Source organism: Castor canadensis, chromosome 6 (assembly GCF_047511655.1).
Source record: "Castor canadensis chromosome 6, mCasCan1.hap1v2, whole genome shotgun sequence".
NCBI classification, from domain to species: Eukaryota; Metazoa; Chordata; class Mammalia; order Rodentia; family Castoridae; genus Castor; species Castor canadensis.
Window position 1 is genome coordinate 110,681,394 of NC_133391.1, and position 16,300 is coordinate 110,697,693.

A 16,300-nucleotide genomic window follows, 5' to 3' on the forward strand; every position below is an offset into this window, starting at 1 on the left:
TGAGAAAATTATACTGTGAGATGAAATGAGTGTAATTGTTCATGTACATCACATCAGCCATGAGGCTAGCTAATTCTATAATTTTTATTTATTCCTACAAACATTTTAATGCTTTGTATCTCTATTAATCTCAGGAAATCTGAGCGAAAATTCCAAAAATACAGACTATGGCAACACCTTTTTATTTAGTGTATACACAACTGCATCAATTAACTAATTTAAGGCATATGTTTCTTAAATTTCTGTTAATTATTTGAAAGACAGTGTCATGTAATGAAAACTAGGCTATGAAGTTTGAGTCCCAACCCCATAGTTTTTGTGTACCCTTAATAAATTATTTATCCTTTAGAAGAACTCAGCTTCATGTCTGTGCATAAAGAGAACAACACTTCCTACCTTCCAATCTTATTGTAAGGATCAAGATACAGCAGGCAGGACTGAAAGGTCCTCAAGTGCCAAGTCTAGTTTCATAATTACCTCACAATGCTCAAATCTCAATGAAATAGGTATTATTGCCTCAAATTTGTTTTCAGATGAAAATAGAAAGGTAAAAGAAAAGCTCAATACCCTGCAAAAGTTTGCACAATTAGTAAGTAGCAGAATTAGGAATCAGAACCAAGGCTTTCTGGCTCCCAACTTTGCATTTTTCAGAACACTAGACGTGTCTGTACCCCGGAGCTCTTTGTAAAGTGCAAAGTAACACATACATATTAGTTGCAGCTACTAGTGGTCTCCACTTATCCTGGCTAACCTAGGATATCTAGAATAATGCCCTTTCTGGTTTTCTTCCTGGGCCTGACCTGTCTGCCCCCCATCACTGTACAGACAAACCCAATGTACACCTAATTTTTTTTGGTGGTAGAAGGATTGAACTCGGGGTTTTGCACTTGCTAGGCAAGCACTCTACCACTTGAACTACATTCCCACTTCTTTTTTCAGTGTGTGTTTCATTTGTTTTTCAGATAGCATTTGATGCTTTTGTCTAGCTGGCCTTGGACAATGATTCTCTTACTTCTGCTTCCTCAGTAGCTGAGATTACAGGCATGAGCTAACACCCTCAGTCCTCAGCCAAGATTTTTCTTGATCACTTCAGCTCAAAGTCTTCTTAGGCCTTCTACCCCTCTTATTATCAACATAGTATACTTGTTACAGTGAGTTTTAGACCTGTCTTATTTTCCTCACTAGACTGTAAGCTCCTTGAGGGGCATCATCCAGCTCTGGTTTCCTTTTTTCATCTACATTTGAGAAACATCTTCAAGCCATATACATAAATATTTTCAAATGGATGGCAGATGAAAACTCAATATTATTTCTAGAGCAATAGGCATAATTCTTACTAAGAATAAATAATCATAATTCTTAACTGAATGTTTTGCATTTATATAAAAAGCTGCATACTTATGTAAATCCAGATAAAGATATAGTGGACATTTGTTTTCTCAGTATCCAAACATACTTTAAATTTGGGAGATAAACTCTGAAATAAGTAGAAATGAGAGCTCCATTTCCCACCACTAAAGCCAATGGAAGGTAGGCATTCCTTCACTCTGTCATTATCAAATCTGATTTTTTAAATAATATATCTGTCTGGCAAACTGAATAAAAAAGTAAATATAAGATAGTTTTTAATTATCTGAAAACGTTATGTATATTATGGCCTATTTTTATGAGACATATTGCCAAAAGCACCTAAAGGAGCAATTCTAAGTCATTTCAGTCCATTTGTACACTGTTAAAAGAAACTCGTAATAATGCAAGTGATGCTATAACTTCTCATTTAAAAATTAACACTTAAGCTGGTGAAGGTACATGTAAGACCTTCTTGAGGAAATGGCTAAGCAAGAAAATGTTCTAAGAGAAACAACACTAGAGACATCAATCCTGAGATGCCACTGTTGGTCAAGGACTCTAAGGACAATTAGACCCAACAGACATCTACTACAACCTTAGGTCTGCTGGTCTTAAAACAGAAAATACTCACTTACAATCTTATCCAAAGTACTCCAAGGTTTTGATCCCAACCCCTCCATCTAATAACCCAGTTCTAAGCAATTTGGACTCTTGGCTTGTCTCAAAACTTTAGTGCCACAGATCATGGGTCTATTACTCCTGTGACAGCATTTTGACTATCCTTATTCCATATCCAACTTGGTCCCTTCCCATATAGAATACAGCATCTACCTCCTCATAGCACCTAATGTGGGGGCTCGAAGAATTCTGCTTTGATGACTTTAAACAAGGAGAAAAGCAATAAGCTAGTTACAAGTTGGACAATGACTTTTTTAGCATATTTTAAAAAGAAGATAATGAAGTTTGTGCTACATACACAGTAGACACTTATTTTTAATAGATGAAATTTTCATTCGTGTATATTAATTGCACAAAATAGGTTTCATTATTATGACATTTTCATATATGTATATAAGTTATTTGATCATATTCACACCTCCTTTATTACCCAGGCTTATCTCTCCTCCCCCAACCAGCTGGTCTTTCTCCTATTCTCTAATAGCTCCCCCTCTATTTCTGTGTCTTTTTTCTTCACCTATATTCAACATATGAGAGAAGATGTGTGATATTTGTCTTTCTGAGTCTGCCTTATTTTACTTAACATGATGATCTCCAGATCTATCCATTTTTCCTAAAAATATGATTTCATTCTTCTTAATGGCTGAGTAATACTTCACTGAATAGATAAGGCACATTTTCTATATCTATTCACCTGTTCATGGATACCTAAGATGATTCTATGACTTTTGCTATTGTGAATAGTGCTGCAACAAACATGGGTGTGCAGGTGTCTCTGTTGTATGCTGACTTTGATACCTTCAGGTGTACCCAAAAATGTGACAGCTGGATCGTATGGCAGTTCTATTTTCAGTTTTGTTACAAACCTCTATACTGTTTTTCATAGTGCCTGCACTAATTTACATGCAAACCAATAGTGTACAAGGGCCCTTTCTCCCATATCCTTGACAACATTTGTTATTTCTTTTCTTTTTTTTTTATTATTTATATGTGCATACAAGGCTTGGGTCATTTCTCCCCCCTGCCCCCACCCCCTCCCTTACCACCCACGCCGCCCCCTCCTACCCCTCCCCACCCCCTCAATACCCAGCAGAAACTATTTTGCCCTTATTTCTAATTTTCTTGTAGAGAGAGTATAAGTTATAATAGGAAGGAACAAGGGTTTTTACTGGTTGAGATAAGGATAGCTATACAGGGAGTTGACTCACATTAATTTCCTGTGTCTGTGTGTTACCTTCTAGGTTAATTCTTTTTGATCTCACCTTTTCTCTAGTTCCTGGTCCCCTTCTCATATTGGCCTCAGTTGCTTTTAAGGTATCTGCTTTAGTTTCTCTGCGTTAAGGGCAACAAATGCTAGCTAATTTTTTAGGTGTCTTACCTATCCTCACCCCTCCCTTGTGTGCTCTCGCTTTTATCATGTGCTCAAAGTCCAATCCCATTGTTGTGTTTGCCCTTGATCTAATGTCCACATATGAGGAAGAACATAGGATTTTTGGTCTTTTGGGCCAGGCTAACTTCACTCAGAATGATGTTCTCCAATTCCATCCATTTACCAGCGAAAGATAACATTTCGTTCTTCTTCATGGCTGCATAAAATTCCATTGTGTATAGATACCACATTTTCTTAATCCATTCATCAGTGGTGGGGCATCTTGGCTCTTTCCATAACTTGGCTATTGTGAATAGTGCCACAATAAACATGGGTGTGCAGGTGCCTCTGGAGTAATAGGTGTCACAGTCTTTTGGGTATATCCCCAAGAGTGGTATTGCTGGATCAAATGGTAGATCAATGTCTAGCTTTTTAAGTAGCCTCCAAATTTTTTTCCAGAGTGGTTGTACTAGTTTACATTCCCACCAACAGTGTAAGAGGGTTCCTTTATCCCTGCATCCTCGCCAACACCTGTTGTTGGTGGTGTTGCTGATGATGGCTATTCTAACAGGGGTGAGGTGGAATCTTAGTGTGGTTTTAATTTGCATTTCCTTTATTGCTAGAGATGGTGAGCATTTTTTCATGTGTTTTTTGGCCATTTGAATTTCTTCCTTTGAGAAAGTTCTGTTTAGTTCACTTGCCCATTTCTTTATTGGTTCATTAGTTTAGGGAGAATTTAGTTTTTTAAGTTCCCTATATATTCTGGTTATCAGTACTTTGTCTGATGTATAGCTGGCAAATATTTTCTCCCACTCTGTGGGTGTTCTCTTCAGTTTAGAGACCATTTCTTTTGATGAACAGAAGCTTTTTAGCTTTATGAGGTCCCATTTATCTATGCTATCTCTTAGTTGCTGCGCTGCTGGGGTTCCATTGAGAAAGTTCTTACCTATACCTATTAATTTCAGAGTATTTCCTACTCTTTCCTGTACCAACTTTAGAGTTTGGGGTCTGATATTAAGATCCTTGATCCATTTTGAGTTAATAATGGTATAGAGTGATATACATGGATCTAGTTTCAGTTTTTTGCCAACTGCTAACCAGTTTTCCCAGCAGTTTTTCTTGAAGAGGCTGTCTTTTCTCCATCATATATTTTTAGTGCCTTTGTCAAAGACAAGTAGGTTATAGTTGTGTGGCTTCATATTTGGGTCCTCTATTCTGTTCCACTGGTCTTCATGTCTTTTTTGTGCCAGTACCATGCTGTTTTTATTGTTATTGCTTTGTAATATAGTTTGAAGTCAGGTATTGTGATACCTCCTGCTTTGTTCTTTTGACTGAGTATTGCCTTGGCTATTCGTGGCTTCCTGTGTTTCCATATAAATTTAACAGTAGATTTTTTTTAATCTCTTTAATGAATGTCATTGGAATTTTGATGGGAATTGCATTAAACATGTAGATTACTTTGGGGAGTATCGACATTTTTACTATGTTGATTCTACCAATCCATGAGCATGGGAGATCTCTCCACTTTCTATAGTCTTCCTCAATCTCTTTCTTCAGAAGTGTATAGTTTTCCTTGTAGAGGTCTTTCACATCTTTTGTTAGGTTTACACCTAGGTATTTGATTTTTTTTCAGGCTATTGTAAATGGAATTGTTTTCATACATTCTTTTTCAGTCTGCTCATTGTTAGTGTATAGAAATGCTAATGATTTTTCTATGTTGATTTTATATCCTGCTACCTTGCTATACCTATTGATGATGTCTAGAAGCTTCTGAGTAGAGCTTTTTGGGTCTTTAAGGTATAGGATCATGTTGTCTGCAAATAGGGATATTTTGACAGTTTCTTTACCTATTTGTATTCCTTTTATTCCTTCTTTTTTTTTTTCCATTCTCAAGAATTTCTTTATCAAGAATGCTTAACCTGTATTTACAATTTCATAGATTTAGCCTTTGCGTGGATCTTTTTCTTTTTTTTTTTTTCATTTTTCTTTTATTATTCATATGTGCATACAAGGCTTGGTTCATTTCTCCCCCCTGCCCCCACCCCCTCCCTTACCACCCACTCCGCCCCCTCCCTCTCCCCCCCCTCAATACCCAGCAGAAACTATTTTGCCCTTAGCTAATTGCTCTGGCTAGGAATTCCAGTACTATGTTGAATAGGAGTGGAGATAGTGGGCATCCTTTTCTGGTTCCTGATTTTAGAGGGAATGGTTTCAGTTTTTTCTCCACTAAGTATAATGCTGGCTGTAAGTTTGTCATATATAGCTTTTATAATGTTGAGGTATTTTCCTTCTATTCCTAGTTTTCTTAGAGCTTTTATCATGAAATGATGTTGGATCTTATCAAAGGCTTTTTCTGCATCTATTGAGATGATCAAGTGGTTTTTGTCTTTGCTTCTCTTAATGTGGTTTATTACATTTATTGAATTTCATATGTTGAACCACCCCTGCATCCCTGGGATGAAGCCTACTTGGTCGTGGTGAATAATCTTTTTGATGTGTTGTTGAATTCGGTTTGCCATTATTTTGTTGAGGATTTTTGCATCAATGTTCATTAAGGAGATTGGTCTATAGTTCTCCTTTTTGGAGGTGTCTTTGCCTGGTTTTGGGATAAGTGTAATACTGGCTTCATAAAATGTGTTTGGCAGTTTTCCTTCCCTTTCTATTTCATGGAGCAGTTTAAGGAGGGTTGGTATCAGTTCTTCTTTAAAGGTCTGATAGAATTCAGCAGAGAATCCATCAGGCCCTGGACTTTTCTTTTTGGGGAGACTCTTGATTGCTGCTTCAATTTCATTTTGTGTTATAGGTCTATTCAGGTGATTAATTTCCTCTTGGTTCAGTTTTGGATGATCATATGTATCTAGAAATCTGTCCATTTCTTTAAGATTTTCAAATTTATTTGAATATAGGTTCTCAAAGTAGTCTCTGATGATTTCCTGGACTTCCATGGTGTTTGTTGTTATCTCCCTTTTTGCATTCCTGATTCTACTAATTTGGGTTTTTTCTCTCCTCATTTTAGTCAGTTTGCCAGGGGTCTATCAATCTTGTTTATTTTTTCAAAGAACCAACTTTTTGTTTCATTAATTCTTTGTATGGTTTTTTTGGTTTCCATTTCGTTGATTTCAGCTCTTATTTTTATTATTTCTCTCCTTCTATTTGTTTTGGGATTTGCTTGTTATTGTTTTTCTAGGAGTTTGAGATGTATCATTAGGTCATTGATGTGTGATCTTTCAGTCTTTTTAATATATGCACTCATGGCTATAAACTTTCCTCTCAGGACTGCCTTTGCTGTGTCCTACAGGTTCCAGTAGGTTGTGTTTTCATTTTCATCGACTTCCAGGAACTTTTTAATTTCCTCTTTTATGTCATCGATGATCCATTCTTCATTAAGTAATGAGTTGTTTAGTTTCCACCTGTTTGCATGTTTTTTGTCTTTCCTTTTGTTGTTGAGTTCTACTTTTACTGCATTGTGATCAGATAGTATGCACGGTATAATTTCTGTTTTCTTATATTTGCTGAGACTTGCTTTGTGCCCTAGGATATGATCTATTTTGGAGAAGGTTCCATGTGCTGCTGAGAAGAATGTATATTGTGTAGAGGTTGGATGAAATGTTCTGTGGACATCAACTAGGTCCTTTTGATCTATTGCATATTTTAGATTTTGGATTTCTTTATTGATTTTTTGTTTGGATGACCTATCTATTGATGATAATGGGGTGTTAAAGTCTCCCACAACCACTGTGTTGGTGTTTATATATGGTTTTAGGTCTTTCAGGGTATGTTTGATGAAATTGGGTGCATTGACATTGGGTGCATACAGGTTGATAATTATTATTTCCTTTTGGTCTATTTCTACTTTTATTAGTATGGAATGTCCTTCTTTATCTCGTTTGATCAACGTAGGTTTGAAGTGTACTTTGTCAGAGTAAGTATTGCTACTCCTGCCTGTTTTTGGGGGCCATTGGCTTGGTAAATCTTCTTCCAGCCTTTTGTCCTAAGCCTATGCTTATTTCTGTCGGTGAGATGGGTCTCCTGTAAGCAACAAATTGTTGTTTCTTCCTTTTTAATCCATTTCGTCAAGCAGTACCTTTTGATGGGTGAATTAAGTCCGTTAACATTAAGCATTAGTACTGATAGGTATGTGGTGATTCCTGTCATTTAGTTGTCTTAGTTGTTTGAAGGTTTGATTGTGTGTACCTAAGTTGAGGTTACTCTCTACTGTCTTGCTTTTTCTTTTCCTGTGGTTTGGTGCTGCCTGTTTTTTCATAGTTAAGTTGGGTTTCACTTTCTGTGTGCAGAATCCCTTGCAGAATCTTTTGTAGTGGTAGCTTTGTGGTCACATATTGTTTTAGTTTCTGCTTATCATGGAAGACTTTTATTGCTCCATCTATTTTGAATGATAGTTTTGCTGGGTAGAGTATCCTGGGGTTGAAGTTATTTTCATTCAGTGCTCGGAAGATCTCACCCCATTCTCTTCTTGCTTTTTTGTTTCTGTTGAGAAGTCTGCTGTGATTTTGATGGGTTTACCTTTATATGTTACTTGTTTTTTCTCTCTTACAGCCTTCAATATTCTTTCCTTAGTTTCTGAACTTATTGTTTTAATGATGATATGTCATGGTGTAGTTCTATTTTGATCTGGTCTGTTTGGTGTCCTGGAGGCCTCTTGCACCTGTATGGGAATATCTTTCTCTAGGTTTGGGAAATTTTCCGTTATTGTTTTGTTGAATATATTACGCATTCCCTTTGCTTGCACCTCTTCTCCTTCTTCGATGCCCATGATTCTCAAGTTTGGTCTTTTGATGGAGTCGGTAAGTTCTTGCATTTTCTTTTCACAGGTCTTGAGTTGTTTAATTAATAGTTCTTCTGTTTTTCCTTTAATTACCATTTCATCTTCAAATTCTGAGATTCTGTCTTCTGTTTGTTCTATTCTGCTGGATCGGCCTTCCGTTTTGTTTTGCAGTTCTGTTTCGTTCTTTTTTCTGAGGTTTTCCATATCCTGGGTGGTTTCCTCTTTAATGTTGTCTATTTTTGCCCTGAGTTCATTTATCCATTTATTCATTGTGTTCTCTGTTTCACTTTGGTGTTTATACAGTGCTTCTATGGTTTCCTTTATTTCTTCTTTTGCTTTTTCAAATTCTCAATTTTTGTTGTCTTGGAATTTCTTGAGTGTCTCCTGTACATTTTGGTTGACCCTATCCAGTATCATCTCTATAAAATTCTCATTGAGTACCTGTAGTATGTCTTCTTTTAAATTATTCTTGTGGGCTTCATTGGGTCCTTTGGCATAGTTTATCTTCATTTTGTTGGAGTCTGGATCTGAGTTTCTGTTTTCTTCATTCCCCTCTGGTTCCTGTACTAATTTTTTGCTGTGGGGAAACTGGTTTCCCTGTTTTTTCTGTCTTCCCGTCATTGTCTTTGGTGTTGTTACTGTCCCTGTATTGTGTGCAATTAAGTATTTTCTAGCTTGTAATAATAACAATGGTAATATTGAGAATGGAAGAGTGAGCTGAGATGGAAAGCAAGAAGTTAAAGAAAAGGGGAAAACAAATACACAGACAAGAGGGAGAAAACAGACAAGGTTTCAGACAAGAAAGTTTCAAAGGTATAATCAGGGAGCGTTAGTGTACTAATTGACAGTAAGGTGGTCCGCGTCTTCTCAAGCCATCTGGGCACCAGCGACTGGCAGCCCAGGAGCCCTCCTGGTTTCTCCATTTAACGTGAAGTGGAGATTCTCTGCACCAGCTGGAGGTGTGGAGGGGTCAAAGTTATGCCTCTTCTCAGTGATTATGCCTGCAAAGTGTGTCTCCAGTGTCTCTCCAAGATTTCACTATAGGAGGCTCGCTTTCTGCTTCCTCCCTTTAGCCGCCATCTTTGAATCCCGCCTATTTTCTTGATGATAGTCATTCTGACTGGAGTGAGGCAGAATCTCAATGTAGTTTTGATTTGCAGTTCTCCGATAAAGATGTTGAACATTTTTTCATGTATTTATTGGCCATTTATATTTCTTCATTTGAAAAGTGTTCAGTTAATTTGCCTATTTATTGGTTTCCTGTATGTTTAAAGGGATGTTTCAAACAGGGCTCATTTTGCCAAGAGTAAGCAAGAGATTTTCCTTCTGTAAGGAAGCACAAACATTCACCTGTTCAGAAAAGCTACAATATAGTCTCTTACAGGCAAGAAGATATGTTTGTTTTCCTTTTTTATGTCCTCATTCAAGCCTCTGGGTCATTTTAAAATCTGCTGCTTTTTGCATATGTGGTATTTTGTAGTAACCAGGTGAGAACAAGACTTCTAACTCTAGTTTTTCACATATCCTTTGCACTATTCATTTAGTACGTTATTAAACCAAGGCTTGGTTTTTTTCAGTGACATTCTATTCCTATCATGTTCTAACCCAGAATCCTACTCTACCCTAATTCCCCATAATGTTTCAAACATGTACATGGCTCAACAAGTAATTCTCATTAAATTTTCTGTACTATCTGGAATATTCAGTTTGGATTTATTTATATAGTTAAATAATTTTTCATTATTTTCTTAATAACATTCATTGTTTGCTCTTCAAATTCCATTTCAGTCCCTAGAATCTTTAATTGACCAAAATTCATGTTCTAGTTCATTATTTATTAACTGTTTACACATTGCATAATATAAATACATAAACTTTCTTAAAGATTCTTTATAATTAAATGAGATTCTAAATTAAATTATCTGTCAAGTTATTTTCTGTTTTCCACTCACTGTAATTTACTTATAACCATTTTGCCCTTCTCCTTAGTATAATTCCTTTTTCTTCCTGTTCAATAAGCTGCCTTAACTCCCACTGTACTACAATGATAAATTTCCCCCTGGAAATATGAAATTTCTTCTTTCTGGCTCATTTTCCCTAACAAGTTATTATTTTAAATTTTTAATAATGCTAATATCAACAAAAATTCATTTTCCTTCCTTTGATTCTCATCCTTCATTTATTCCTCTTTCTGCCTTACTCAGTCATAATTTCTAAGAAATTCTCTCTTCTGGTTCAACTTACTTCAGCATTCACATTGTTTTAAAAAGGCACAAATGGCTTATTTGGTAATAAGGAGTAAAAAATTCTTAATTCATGTTCTTTCTTCTGTCTTTTACATTTTTAAGGTCTGCCAACTCCTTCCCATCTATTATCTCATCTATAACTTGATATTTCTTCCACAATTCATCTTAAGATGAATTCCAAATGCTCACTCACTGTTATCCCAAACATGCTATGCTCCCTCCAGGGCCACAGCTTGGAACATACCTTTTCCCTTCTATAAGGACTTCCCCATTCTCTTCAGAAAAGTCACCTGTTACCACCTTTTCCAAGTTTTGGACAGAGCTACAGATACTCTACTTTTGTTCTTCAACTTCTGCCAACCCCTATCTTTCCTGTTTTCCTGTCATTCTGCTCTGCACACTACAAAGACTTCTTTATGTTCCAAACCTTCCACATTCTCCTTAATGACTTATATACCACTTGATTTCCAAACTTCATTATTCTTTTTTATCTTGGCTTTTAATGGGTTTTGGCTCACACTGCCTTTGAGAAGGGATTATTTTTTGGCTACTTCTTTTACCTTGTTTCTCTGTGAGCATCCTTTAAGCCTATAACAAATGAACAAATCCTCTACATGAAGAATCTGGGGCATATTCTTAATTCTATACCCTTATTTCCTGGATCAGTAATAGACATTCAGTGGTTGAATGGAAGAAATGCTTCCCTATTCAAGAGCAGCTCCTCTGACTAATTAAAGAAATATGTCAAAACAGCTCCCAAAAAACCCAAATGTCAACCAAAGAATTAAATATTTTGAAAATGAGAAGAACCACTTGGTCCATTTCTCAACAGAGGTTGGGAACAAAGAAAAAGAAAGGGAAGAAATAAATCAGAATTCAAACTGGAATAAATATAAAAATGTCTAGTTATAGTGTAGAGGGGTGGAATATTTGAGCCTAAGACTCTGGTGAAGTTAAAAGCTATTTTATATATCCTAAGGTTTTTACCACTTTTGTGACATTTGCCATCAGCTTTTGATCAAGGCCAAATCTCCAAAAGAGGAAATGAGATATAAAAAGCCCATGAAATGATAAGAATGATAGAGCCTGGAAAAAGGAAGTTTTGACATGATAGAAATAACTCTTTAATACTGTGTGCCTCATGAATAGTGGGCAAAGAAAAAAAAAAGCAACAACAACCAACCAACAATGTACATTTGACAATATCAGTGCTTTGTGAGAATGGACTTCATAAAACAGGAAATACTATTTGAATGTGGGTTATTTATTATTATTCAACAGAAGGGCAGTTACCTCTCAGCCACATGGTATTAACCATGGCCCGCCACCTTTCCCAAAACTACTATAACAAAAGTACTTAGAGACAAACAGAACACTGGAAAGGACTTATTTCTTCTCTTAAATTCATGCTATCCACTTGAAAACTGAGCTCCTATGGGCCCAAGTAATAGAAATGAGGCATCCAGAAGCAGAACGCTATCTGAACTTGGCTGTCTGCCTTCAAGGATCAAATAAAAAATATGTGTTTAGAGAAGCGGAACAGCTGCTCAACTAGCTTAGATGACTGGTTTTGAGTCCTCAGGATGTTCCATTTTTCTCAGTCCACTATTCCCGGAGTCTCTAAGAAGTCAGACTAAATATAGATTTTTGATCCGGGATCTCCTGAAGACAAAAGCATTTCTTCCTCTTTATAACTCATCATAGCATTTAAAGCATATACCATCACAATGTTTTAGCCTTTGGGCTACATTAAGAAATGGTTAGAAAGTCTTCATTATTGGCTCATTCAATAAATATTTGTTGATGCTGTGTGTATCAAAAGGAATAAGACAAGCCACATATATGTATTATATATGATGTCATGTAAGTATCACACAGAGAGCAATTAAATAAAGCTTCTCACTTTGTAAGTACTCAATATTGATTTCCTTCACTACTGTTTCTACTTTAAAGCCCTACCTTCCAGTTCACCATCTTAAGGGAGACAAATAAATAATTCAGTTAAAGTAAACTTGTGATATGATAGAATACAAGATATGATAAGACAAGGGAGTGTCAAGCGTAGGTGGCATGTTAGTTGAGTCTTGGCAATAGCTGCCTTGGAAGATACCAGATCATATAGAGGAATAAGGGAAACTCACAGTTCAATTGATTTGCATCTCAAGAAGCAAAAGAAAAATTTCTTCTGAAATCTAAATAGTTGATAACAGAAAGAATAATGTCAACTTAAATTGGAACTACCTACTTTGCCTTTTCTATTTAAAAAATTCACTTCTAGACAGAAGTGAATTTAAAAATACCTAACACCACTCTATACAGCACAAAATTGGGGTGGGGGAGAATGTTTCCACATAAAATAAGTGACTTGCTTGTTTCTATTCAAAGGAAATTCAGAGCAAAGAAGATAAATTAATCTTTACTAAAAATTAAATGCAAAAGAACTTCTAAATATCTGTCAAAAATAAGGCTAAGTGAACTATATATCTGATGCAACAACAATAACAATGGAAAAAAGAAACCCCTGGGTAAGAAATTTTATAATCAACTTCTTTCTACTTTGGAACACTCCTAGAATGAGACAAAGAAAAATCTAGACCTGGAATAGTAGAAAGACATTAGGAATCCATTCACCACACTGTCAGAGATTTGTTTAACAAACGGATGAACAACAGGGTCATCAGATATCAAAGGAAAAAGGAATGGATTGAGGAAAATTAATGAAAAATTAAGATTCTAGAGTAAAGGAGTACACATTTTTAGAATACCCATGAGTTTGAGTTAGGTAGAAAAGAAATTATCAGGATAAAATAAAGGAAAGAACCATTTTTATGCTTCCCTACAAAAAAAAAATTACAGAATGCTTTGTAAAAAAAAAAAACTAAATTTGACATTTTAATGTACCTAAACAAGTACTAAATGAATTCTAGACAGAAGTGAATTTAAAAATACCTAACACCACTCTATACAGCACAGAATTTGGGTGGGGGGAGAATGTTTTCACATAAAATAAGTGACTTGCTTGTTTCTTTTTTTAAAACTAAGCATAAATGAAGGACATCTTAAAAGTATTGTCAATAGAATCCAAGCATTCCAATTGTGTGTGTGCATCTGTTTTAAGGAATAGAAAATCATCATGAAGAAAGGATTTTAGGAAGTATACTAATGTGGTTAAAAAATAATTGGACTTGCAGGAACAATTACTGTGCTGTACTGTAAGGGGAGCTGTTGGCACATAAGAGCAAAGCGCATGTATGAGCTCATCCACCAGCTTCAGCAAGACCCACTTCCAGCTAGAAGCAGTCATGTTTCAACACCTCCGATTCCCTAATGCTGACAAGCTAAACAACTTGTTTTGTCTCTGGGAGCTTTTCTCTGGTGATTAACTGCTTATGGTGAATACTAATTATATGAAAGTTCAGTATTGAAGAAGTGGTGTCCTACTTCCTCTACCTCCAACTCAACTTGACTTTGAACCTAGAGAAGGTGCTAGGCACAGCCATTGCAAAGCACATTCAAGAAAGACATTCCTCTCCTCTACCCCCAAGAAATAAGTGTATCTCCTACTTCTTAGTAGAGCACAGCTCATTGACAAGAAATCTCCTTTAACCTCTGGGCTCCAAACCAAATATAATTACAATAAAGTGAGGTTTTAAAATCTTGCAATAACCACATGAATAAATCTGCAGCAAGAGTTTGTGAATTAGTAGACTATCAGTGTCCTTGATTCCCCATGCCCCATGTTGAAAAATCACCCCAAATTGCCAGTTCTTAGGAACTGCACGTCAGATTAAAATCTTCTCACCAGGGACTCTATGAGAATTTGTTCTTGTTTTAAATCCTAAGTGCTTGTTAAACTGCCAGCACGGCAAAATTAGAGACCATTAAACAATATAAGGCAGCAAGCGATTAAATCTACCAAATACACATTCAAAGCAGCTTAAGTTACTTTTTAATTAAAAATAAAATATCATTGGCTAAATTCAGATGTCTTAGCAATCCAGAAGTTAGAAGGCTGTTCAAAATGCAAAATGATAAGACTACATATAAAAGGAGACAAAGGGTAAGAGGCAGACTGGTCAGCAGTCTCTGTTTGGTCCTAAAGCCAGGGCAGCAGGGTGTTTCATTCCTGACCTGATTTAAGCAGTGGCCATTAAGTGGGGACTCTCTGCTACACTGCAGAGTGAGGATTTCATGTGGCTGCTTATTAAATATTAGCAAAGGCCTCCAAGAAGACAGGGTGTTCCACCTTCTTGGCACAGGAATGAGTAGAGTAACAGCATTGCAGGAAGCTAAAATATTAGAGATTTAAAGATGGCCAAAGGAAAGGTTAGTGCTATTTTTAAATACAGCTTAAGCTAACTGATAAACATTTCTTGAAATAATCATTAGTTTGGGGGGAGAAGGCATGGGAGGTTTTCAGTTAATGGGATCACTTGAAATTGAAAGAAATTTTTACTGTAAAGTTAGAAGTAAATAAACATTGTAGCTTTAAGTTGTTCCTACTTGTTTAAAGTAAAGAAAAGAAAAAGAGCCAGGGGGCTTAGTCAACTTCAGGCAGAAAGCCAAGAATTTGAAGATCAGACTTAAGGCTGGGATGATATCATTCACTCTGAAGTCTTGATTCTGTTTCTGAAGCATGAGAAAATTTACTGGTAAAACCTTACCTCACCCACAGTATTATTTTTAACTCTATTTTTTCCTCTTGAGAATGATTTTCCAAATATGTTTTCTGCCTTACATATAAATGCTATGAATTTACTTTTAGTTTCATACACGGTCTTACCTAAAAAGCTTGCTCTAAAGTAAAGTACGGGTACTTGGTAGCTGCAGGAATATAAGACATGATACTCATATTTGATCACTTCGGACATTGCTGCAATCTCAGTCACTTCAGAATCATCTGAGGGTTGCTCTAAAGCCTCCTGAAAAAAAGCAGTAACAAAAGGAAATGTGTTTTGTCAATTTAAAAAAATACTAACATGGAGAACTAAGATATGATTTTCTTCTTGCAAAATAATAGTTAAGTAAATATAAGGCTATGAGGTAAGGAAAAGGGAGTACCCCATATTAATGTTTAACATTTGAATCCTGGGGAAATAGTAAAACCAGAAAACATTAGCATTAAGTAATTCCAGATTGTTTGGGGAGACAGCAGCTCTGAGTAAAGAAACAGAAAGGAGGAAAAACAACAACTAAAAAAAGCAAAAGGATTTATTGCAACAGCAACTCTAAAAGTCTTTACTGTACAATTTTAGCAACAAGATGATGACTATACAAGCTACCTTCTTCCCTACCTGTGAAAACTAAAAACATCCTAACAATTGAATGAGATGCTATGAAATGTCCCTAAAGATTCTATTGTGCGTGCCAAAAGATGATTCATTGTGTGGGGAACAATTCCCAGTTCCATTTTAAATAAGAAAGTTATTTTGCAAGAGGTTGAGTTTGTTAGGTATATTTCAAATCCTGAGATGATTCTGTTTTCTTCATTATTATGCTATCTTTAGTATAGTTCTACAATAAAGCTTGATTTGTAATAGAGTAGACGGCAAATATTAATGTCAAGTTAAACAAGGTTTTGTAAGTGGACGTGGTGATGGTCATTTCACTTTTCACCTAAGCATTCTTTACTGGCTGATTTTTTAATTATGCATGGAGATTTCTTAAGAATGTACTTTAATGTTTAGAAGCAATTAATTGGACACATTGAATCTGAGTCTGATTTTATCCACATGCACTCACTTATTTGGGTTGAAGAATTTCCTTTGAAATTAAATTAGTAGAAAGAATGAAGCAGATAGGTTTAGTTCACTTCTGCCTCTCATTAAAAGGGTAATGGCAACAATAAACAATCAGAAAGGACTACAAGAA

General features: G+C 35.9%; 1 protein-coding gene across 14 annotated transcripts in view; it reads right to left on the reverse strand.

Annotated features, from left to right (window-relative positions):
- Nucleotides 1-16,300, reverse strand: part of Atg10 (autophagy related 10) — a 273,358-nt gene that overhangs the window by 92,253 nt on the left and 164,805 nt on the right. For all 14 annotated transcript variants that reach the window (XM_074077169.1, XM_074077173.1, XM_074077164.1 and 11 more), the window contains one exon: nucleotides 15,213-15,351. In XM_074077169.1, the coding sequence (XP_073933270.1) occupies nucleotides 15,213-15,351 (139 nt within the window). The remainder of the gene's footprint in view (nucleotides 1-15,212; nucleotides 15,352-16,300) is intronic.